Consider the following 10,169-nt stretch of genomic DNA (forward strand, 5'->3'; position numbering starts at 1 on the left):
CTCTCTGTGCAGCTAAGCAGGATCACATAAAGTCAAAAGTGATGGTGTAGAAATGCTGAAGTCACCCCCAAAGCCACTCACAAAAGAGGACCTGGAGAATAGGATTTAACAACTGAAGAAGTGAACGTAAACAAGGATGGCAAATCCAGGTCCCTTAAAGAGAAGAGACAGACATCTAGAAGATGCTTATAAATCACCGTGTCCTCCAGGCATATGTCCAGCACATTCATCCCCAAACCCTGTGATGCAGCTCCGTAGACAGTGGACGATCGGTCCATCAGCTAACAGTCTTTCAGCAGAAAGGAACAAAAGACCCAATTAAAACTGGCTTAAGCTATAAGGATATAAATGATCTCCTATGAGAAGTCCGGAGGTAGGCTAGCCGCAGGTTTACTAATTCAGTGACCCAGTGATATTTTATTCCAGCTCTGCTTCTGTCGAAGCATGTTGGCATCCTCCTCCTGGTTGCATGATGGTTCCGTCACTTCTAAGCATCATTTCCCTGTGTGACAACCTCCCCAGTCTTCTATGAGGGGACCTCGATGGCCTTTGGTGATACAGCTTCTTTAAGTGACCATTCCAGCCTAAAATTCTCCTCGTATTAAATTTCTGGCACTTCTCTTGTAAGTGGCATTGAGCTAGAATTTATTTTTTTAACCCAACCTAAGAGACTTTTATTTTTAGAGAGGAGTGTTTAAGACATTCACATTCATTTTGATAACTGCTCTGTTTGAACTTATCTGTGTCCTATTATTTCATGATTTTTATTTTTTCGTCTTCTCGAATTTGAGTCTGAAGTAAGCCTGGCGTAAACAGGACATACAGAGGGACCAGATCATGCAGGGGCTTGACAGCCATTAGAAGTTAGGATTTGTTTTAAGGGCAGAGGGAAGACATTGAATTGTTTGGAACGTGGTGATCCTAAGTTCGTTATACACTTTGAGATCCATATGACCATTGCAAGGGAGAATAGATTATTTGGAGGAAAGAATGGAAGCAGTGAGACCAGTTAGGATGACGTTTATTGTAGTAGGGGCAGTAGATGATGCTGACCTGGTAGCAGTGGTCATTACAGGGAGGCTAATGACTCCAAACCAAGAACTAACATATAGAGACACATAGATCAAATGGGTGGCAGGCATCTAGGGAGGGAATCAAAGATGAAAGGATTGTCCTTGTTTCTGGGTAACGGCATTGCCCTCTGGGTAACGAGGATACCTCAGGAGGAGGAGAATACATTGCCAAGATAAAGAGAATGGACAGTTAATGTTTTAGAGACATAAATTGAATATATCTGCGAAATAGCCGAGTGGGTATGTCACGTGCTTAGAGCAGAAGTCTCCATCAGAGAAGTAAACGAGGGCATCACCAACCAACTGAACTGTGAGAGACGCCAACATAATGGCCAGGTAAGGGGAGAACAGCCAGCCACCAGCGGAGAGTGAGGAGGGACACGGCGTGGTAGGAGGGATGTCACAGAGCCATTTTTCTGGTGCCAAGAGAAACTGTTTCTGGAGTTTTGGGTCCAGGAAAGGGGAGGACAGAAATCACCCTTGGATTTATATCATCATGGAGGTCATTATTATATTCACGAGAGCATTTCCACTGGACTGTTAGGCAAAGGACCCTTCGAAGTGGTGGCAGAGAGAACAGAATGAGAGGCAGCAGAGACATTATGTGGCAGTTTGGCCAAGAAAGGGAGCAACGGAATTTTTTTGCAATGCTTGAAATGCCCATTTCAGTCTACACCTGCCCAGTGAATGTGTGGAATCAATATTAATAAATGGTTATCAAACGTCTGGGTATATAATATCCATTGTTGAACAGAAGTATTAATATCGAATTCTGTATACTTCGGTAGCCGAAGGAACCCAGGCGTAGCAGCATGTTGGAAAGCATGGTCCCCTCCAGAGGTTGGGCTGTGTCCATGCCCTCCGTGACCGCCGGGCTCTCTGCCACGGACTTTCCAACTGCTTGCCCGTTTCAGTCCATCTTGTACACAGTCTGGCTACCCATCGTACATGAGTATCATTCATCATAAATTGCTCTAAGATCCTGAAAAGATGGCATCATCCAAATACTATTGCTGCTCCATAATAGAAATGACCAGACCATTTACTACATCTAATCTTGGTGACATAGTGGTCTAAAAACATAGACATTAAAATGACTGTTTTGTGTGTGTGTGTCTTTTTGATTATACTTCGTCGTATAAATAATATGGATACAGGGTTATATTATACTGGGTCATTTTAATACATGATTTATATGATGATATTTTATAGTGGAATTTTTTTCCCTTCCTAAAATTTACATTATACAACCGCAAATAATATGTTCTGTTTTCTATAAGGATCAGATGTTACACCAATTATATTTTTTATATAATCTTGGTTGAGATTATTTAAGTATGAGTGCAAACATAAAATGTGGTGTCGACAATCAGCAACCATTTCCTAAGAATTATTTTACGAAACCACTTAGGAAACATCTATTTTACTATGTGCAAATAAGTTAAAGAATATTTATTTTGAGGCTGAAGAGTCATACAGTCAAGATCATGTAATCTGGGCATTTATAGTTTCAATGATAGAGAAGCTGGTCTTCTTATTTGAAGATAATGCATATTAGTCTATAGACTTTATGTCTGCCTATAAGTACATCACCATTACCACATGTTGCGTTAATCTCTCTAACTCTGCTATCAGAAGGTAAGTAATTGGTATACATTTAAAATCTAACTGTGAAGTTACACTCCTGGTAAAATGGTCCCACTTGCCACTCCAAGAATAACTTTAGCTCTTAGAAGATAAATAATCGAAGCTGTGTTAAGGTAAAAATTGCCTACGCAATGGAAATAAATACATTGCAGTTTCTAGCTTGTTTTAGAAAGGGTGTGTGTTTCTAGAGAATAAAATATGTTGACACTGTTTTTCTCAGTCATCATATAATTTTATTTATATAAAAATAAAGAGGCAAGATAATTATACAGAAGTTTATGGCCCACATTCCTTTTCGTTCTATCAACCTAGCTATGAAAAGGAATCATTATTTTTTGATGATTTATGAAGCTTATCTAGATTTCTCATAAGAAAACACTAGTCGCATTTCAAACAATACTGTATAAACCACAGACGATTAATCTACTAAGTGTATAAAACTATACTGCACCTATCTCTACTTACTAACGATTGGCCTAAGATGTATTTTTTCTTTACTTTTTTTGCATATTTGGCAAATCAGAAGCAAGGGGGTGAGAAAAGGGTAAAGGGAGTACAAGTATTATACAAATTTTTGTGTTAATTTCCCTCTTTACGCCAAACAGAAAATGTTGTCTATACCTCAGCAAACCAGACATTGTACATCAAAATTCGATTGGCACAGTTTGCTGTGGAAACTCCGATGCTTAGTATGGTTTTACTTTTCGCAATGGTTACATTATCATTTAGGTTTGCTTAAGTGGTATTTTAAGGAGCTGGGTCCTATGATAGCATGTATGAGGCTCTATTCTCATCTGAATATAATTTGCATTAATTATAATTTTCATGAAACATTAATCTACACTTTTCCGTTTCTTTATTTCAGTTGATTATAGTTTTTGTGTTTATCATGCTACCACATCTGGTTTGTAATTTTGAAATTTTCTTTTGTACTAATTTAAGTCTTTCACTTCTGTGACACAAACTATTATTCCTTGAATGAGAATGTGTGCTTTTGTCATATCTTCATATTTAAGCAAAATTACTAAAGAAGTAGTAATTATAATAACACAGCTAATAGAGGTAGTAATGTTGTGAAGATGTGAGGGTACCGTGAATTGTTAAATTCGGAAGGGCTGCTGACAAGAGTTTTGCTCCAGCTCATCGCTTCTCACTTCGTGTCTGGGAAATCTACTCCCAGGCTTTCAAGGGCAAGTATCAAGACTAGTACAAGACTAAATTTGAAAATAAACATTTAAATCGTTTTCAGTGTTTCCTCAAAAGGAAAGTCTGCACAGTGTAAAAATGTGTGCTGAGCTCCTTTTGAAACCAAGAGGGAGAGAAACAATTTCCAAACTGCAGTGCTAAGATAGGGGTGGGGCTAAACCAGGGGTGGAGCCTAAGCCAGGGGTGGGGCTAAACCAGGGTAGGGCCTAAGCCAGGGGTGGAGCCTAAGCCAGGGGTGGAGCCTAAACAGGGCAGGGCCTATGATAGGCATTAGGTAAATCAAAATGCGTGTGTACAGGCAATGTGATGCTTCTTAAATCTCTTTGTGCCTATAAAATTAAGGAGAGATATTGGAAGTATAAATGAAAGATAAATTTGTATTTCCATGTTGAATCCTTTACTTTTTCAGGGAACTGGATTATTCATTCATTCCTATACACCGATGACATTTTCCTGCCCCTGGCTATACTTTTGCTGTCCTTGAAAAGCACTGTCTACAACCTCCATATGTAGTCACAAAGGTCTATTTATTTTAAGGTTCAGACCCACTGCATTTTACTATAGGAAGTTTTCCCTGCTGCCTTAAAGTAATTCTTCCTTGCCATTGACCCCCAAAATAACATAGTTGCATCTTGCTACCGCCACATTACTTTCTATCGTATAGTATTTGTTATTTGTGGATGAGAAACCCTATAGCATATAAATTAAAAGTGCGGGCTTTGAATTCAAATCGTAGCCTTGCCCCTTAGCTGTGTAACTTTAGGCAAGTTCATTCACCTTTCTGTTCCTCAGTTTCCGAGTTTCAGTATAATGGGAGAATAATCTTACTTGTAGAGTTCCGAGTGTTAAACCAGTTAGATATATCGAAGAGCATGTCACTGTCCCCTTTGCATCTCTGCACCCCCCATCAACACTTTTCTTGTGTATAATCAGGTTCTCAGACAAGTGAAACAACCAGGAACATACTGATTCCTAAAAATTGGAAATTTGATTTTAAATATTTAAAACTTTTGATTTTTCTATAATTTCCTAATGTGTCTTCAGAAACAAATGACACGAGATACAATTTTTACACATAAAATCTAGGAATGAGTCAAATTACTATTACCTAAAATACATGGACTTATGCAATTTGCAACTGAAATTACTTCTTTTTCCGTTTGAGGGCTGATACTGCATTCTGGTTTTAAAATAAGCCTGCGTGTTTGGAATTGCTTTAAAAATCATATTTTTTTATAGGAAACTAGTGACATCGTGGTATCTTTGGAAAAGAATGCAATTGTGCCATTTTTTTTCCCCTGCAACTCAGACATCTGCACAAACTCAGCCACAAACATCAAAACTTACTTGTATTTTCATGTATCGTCTAACTGTTTATTTTGTGTGGTGTCATTTAATTTACTTTTGTGAAATGATGTATCTTTGGTTTCTGTTTAGGACCCGAAGGGGCTCTGTTTGAACATTCAGTGGAGACACCCCTTGTGAAAGCCGACCCATTTCAGGAGCTGAGGTAAAAATTTTATTCAAATATAAACACCCTGTCTTATAGAGGATACCCGAGTAGGTGCTAGAATGATATTTTAGCAGTTATTATCAGATTGCTTCTTATTCCATTAGTTGTCTTTATTCTTATGACTTTCCGCTTGTAACTAACCAGTCATTACTTACTGATTCTCCACTCTTCTTGGCTCTCTGGCCACAGGCCTCTGCTCTGCCTGCCACCGCTTCAGCTCAGACCCTATACTAGTCCTGTGGCCTATTCCAGCCTCCAGTTCGTTCCTCTCTTACCTGCCTGTCACACTGAAATCAGAGGGACTTGGCTAAGTGCAACTACATGTTTAAAGTTCACTGATTCTGCCTCAAACACAGGAACGTTAAAGGGCTCCACCGGGCGTTCACAGGCCTCCATGAGCTAGGCCTGGGCTACCGTCTGAGCGAATATCAAACCCCTTTTTAAAGTAGATGTTACTGTTTTAAAATATATAGATCTTGAAACTAAACAGATCATCTTATGTTGTCCCATTGGGACATAAATCCGCTACTTATACAATGGGCCCTTACTAAAAAAGAAATGGCAGAAGAATATTCTTTTGCTTTCTAAACGGTGATACCAATGGAGGGTTACATAAGCTAAGCGTTACACCCAAAGTGATTGGGAAAATAATGAAATTGCAGGGGATTACTTAAGGAATGTGGTGGGTATGGAAGGCATAAACTAACATGTATTGAATGCATTCAGTTGTCAGGAACTGTGTTCTGTGCTGTCACAGAATTTATCTAATGTAATCATTAATTCAACCTTGTAAGTAATCAGTTTTATAAAAGAGAAAACTGAGCTGTAGATAGTAGCATGTTCTCAAGCACAAAGATAAAAAAGTAGCCAACTCATAATTCAAATCCAGCCCTGACTCCCAAGCCCATGTGTGTTGTTTACTCTCTCTGCCACCCAAGTGGACCCCGAGTGATTTCTTTGATCTAGTGCCAGACTCCATTGATTGATTATATGATAGTTATGTTTTCCTCTGTAAATTCTTCACACAAACTGTCTTTTACTTTATTTCTGGGACCAGTAGCATTTCCATTCCTGGCCTGAGTAAAATGAAAATGATTCTAGAATCTCCTAATCGACCTTTGAAAACACCGAATGTGGATTTTGTAGGATTAAGATCATGATGCATTTATAAATATATCTCTGAAACGTGCATTTTAAATATCACAATGTAAATGTTGATATTTGCTCAAACGGTAGTCATAAAAGGCATACTATCATGTCATCTGCAAATAGACATACTTCCACATCTTCTTTTTCAACTCTTTGTCTCTGATGGAGTTCTCTTATCTAATTACACTTCCCAGCATCTTTAGTACAGCATTAGAAAGAAATGGAGATAGTGTCCTTCCTTGCCTGCCTTTTTCTAGACTGAATGGAAATGCCTCTGGTGTTTCTCCATTAAGTAAGATGATGTGAACTGTTTTATAAAGTAAGCAAGTATCAATTTCTATTTTGTGTTGAATGGGTGTTGAATTTTGACAAAGGCTCTTTAGCACTAATGGAGAAAGTCATATATATGTGTGTATATATGTAATATATATATAAGGTATCCATAAGTAAATAAATTAAGAAATGGGTTTTCTTATATTGGACCCATCTTGCATTCTTAGGAAAAAAAATCTACTTGGTCATGGTATGGTAGTTTCTTAAAATGATTTTATATTCTGTTTGCTAATATTTTATCTAGGACTTTCAAATTTGTATACATAGGTGATATTGGTCTGTGATTTTTGTGTGTGTGCACTGCCTTTGTAAAATCTAGCTAACAATGTTATTCATGTCTCAAGAATTAGGATGTTCTCCTTCATTTTCAATGTCTGGAATAATTTGTGGATAGTTGGGACACTGTGGTCTCTAAAGGTTTAGTAGAATTCTCCCTGGAACCATATGGGCCTGATGAATTTTTTTTTAAGATAGTTCCTTAACAGTTAATTTCTTCTCTTAACCAAAATTTGTCTTTTAAACTTCCTACCTTTAACAGGGGTCAATTTTGATCAACTGCATTTCCCTAGGAAATTACTCATTTAATCTTGGTTTTCAAATACATAGGAAATTACTCATTTAATCTTGGTTTTCATATACATTTGTATGGTGGTCTGAAAGCAGTCTCTTAGGAATTTTAATTCCTTCTGTTTCGATGTTTTCTGAAACAACTCACTGATAAAAATCAACGTCTGTAAGTGCATGATTAACACATGAAACATCGAATCGATATAGTATCATTTGCATTTTTACATTCCTCATGCCAAGTATTTATTTTTCACTTATCACAGGTTAATATCTTACGTCAACCTATTAACAATGAAAGCAGTTTATGCCACCTGGTAATGGACAATTTATGGTATGGCCGGTTTTCCTTAATTCTAGCAATTCTAAGAGAAAAAATCATAAAATGTCAAAAGGGAAAAATAGTAAATATAGTCAATCGAACAAATGACAATAGTTTGAAGAGTTTGAAGTTTCATCCAATAACAAAATAGCAGTCAGTATTCATACAGGAATTCATCGATGACGTCTTCAGCTCCTGAGGTGTATATAAAGTGCTATTAAATCAAGAATATGAAATACATGTAAAAAAATGAATATTCCAAAAGTAAACTTATAAGTTGGCCTTCTAAGAAAGGCATACGAATATATTGGTTCTAATTTTCTTTTAACTAAAAGGATTTTTTAAGATTTAATTTTTATCTTTAAATAAAAACTTAATTCTTTTTAAGAATGACAGGTAAGATACAAAGTACTGAACAAAGGTCCTCATGGAGATCTCAAGGCTAACCTTCATTTTATAGTCCACCGGCTTCTGTGGTAATTAAGTTTAGGCTCCCACAAAAAAAATCGAATTGTGCAGGTCATTTAAGCATAGCCATCTGATCCAAGCGACATCAGTTATACTGTAATGCAACCAGTTTCTACTCGTCACATTGACATTTCACTCCCTTCTAGACTTTAGAGATTATTAGTATTTCTTCTGTGAAGAATAGCCTTAATGAGTTTAGGAGGTGATTTTTTTTTTTATTGTTCATGAGTTAAATAAATTGTATATTTTTTTCAAAGCAGAAGCAAACTTTTCAGAAATAATAAAATCACAGGAGTAATTTGGATGATTGTGGAATGGTACCAGCATTGAGCGTGAGCAGTACTTAAAATTTTGTCATGTTATGCATTTTTAGGAAATACATCCTATAGAACTGGGTGGTCTTTCTTCTGAGTCGTAATGATGGATGATTCAATTCAAATGAAAATAGTTGAAGTCAGTAAGGATGTATATGAGAAGAAATAAAGGGCAATAATATTAATATCAATCAGTGTCAAATTACGTCTACATTTAAGCATATATTTTCTATAAATTCAAGTGAAATACTTGAATATTGCAAACCTTATACTCATAAATCGTAATATAAATGAATATGTAACTATTATTAAAAATGTAGACATTTGGGACATGGTTCCTTAGTGTAGTGGTTAGCATGTCTGCTTTACACACAGAAGGTCCTGGGTTCACACCCCAGCGGAGCCACAGACCATGGTCTACGGCCATGCCACCCTGAACAAGCCCAAGGTCTGATCTTGGAAGCTAAGCAGGGTCGGGCCTGGTTAGTACTTGGATGGGAGACCACCTAGGAAGACCAGGTGCTGTAGGTATAAACAATAATAATTTAAAAAACATGTAGATATTTGTAGTATAAATGTGACTACACCTATAAAAAGTCATTGCATAGTTTATTAATAAACCAAAATACAAGCTCTTTAAGCTTTTATGTACCATAACACAAGCTTTTCTGTACAAAATAAAAATTAAGCATAGCAATGAGAATATAAAAATAAACCCATATCCAGATCTCCATAAACATAAATATTATATCTGGACAGTTAAGTCTGATGAACAGTGAGTTGCAAAAGACAGTAAATGCTTCACTTGTTAATCATACATTTTTAATTGTTGATTTTTATCTTGGAAAATATTTGGCCAATATGAAATTTAATTTATCCTGTGGTAGTATGTGAAAATAGGACCTTTAGGAACTTGGGTCTATTCGAAAACACTGCTTGAATGTGAAAAAGGGAGTGAATTTTCTCAAAAACATTTTTGGTTTTTCATATTTAGGTTTTTAATCCAATTAGAATTTATTTTTCATGTGGGGTATTAAGTAGGTAAATCATTTTATATTCTTTTCCAAATGAATAACCAGTGTCTAAAAAGTCAGTCTGTTCCTTGCTTATTTATAATGCTACTTTTGTCATCTGTACAGATATTTTTAATGGACTGTCTATTCTGTTCCATTGTTTCATTATTTTCCTCCTAAAACAATTTTTCCCTGATAGCCTGTTATCCGCTAGGGCGAGTTCCCCACCGTGTCCTCTTCAGAATTGTCTTGATACTACTTTTAGACTTTCATTTTTCCATATAAATTTTATAAACAGTTTGTCACATTTCATGCAAAATTCTATTGGAGTTTTAGTTGGAATTGCATTGAATTTCAGGGAGAATTCATATTTTTAGAAAATGAATTCCCTCATCCCTAGACACGGTATATCTCTCTGTTCACATAGTTCTTTCCTTATACCCTGCAATAATATATATATTGAGGTATTCTCCATTCAGTTTTGACCTATGTTACTAGATTTCTCATACTTTTTAAGTTGAGAATGAGTTCTTTTTCTATTACATTTTCAAAGTAATTATCATCGAT

At 36.3% G+C, this 10,169-nt stretch overlaps 1 protein-coding gene and 1 pseudogene across 1 annotated transcript in view; both read left to right on the plus strand.

Annotated features, from left to right (window-relative positions):
* Window positions 1-10,169, plus strand: part of SGCG (sarcoglycan gamma) — a 66,047-nt gene that overhangs the window by 42,364 nt on the left and 13,514 nt on the right. The window contains exon 5 of the mRNA XM_006915825.2: window positions 5,364-5,436. Within this exon, the coding sequence (XP_006915887.1) occupies window positions 5,364-5,436 (73 nt within the window). The remainder of the gene's footprint in view (window positions 1-5,363; window positions 5,437-10,169) is intronic.
* On the plus strand, window positions 9,005-9,120 carry LOC112482895 (annotated as a pseudogene).

This window comes from Pteropus alecto, unplaced genomic scaffold (assembly GCF_000325575.1).
Source record: "Pteropus alecto unplaced genomic scaffold, ASM32557v1 scaffold16, whole genome shotgun sequence".
Taxonomy (NCBI): domain Eukaryota; kingdom Metazoa; phylum Chordata; class Mammalia; order Chiroptera; family Pteropodidae; genus Pteropus; species Pteropus alecto.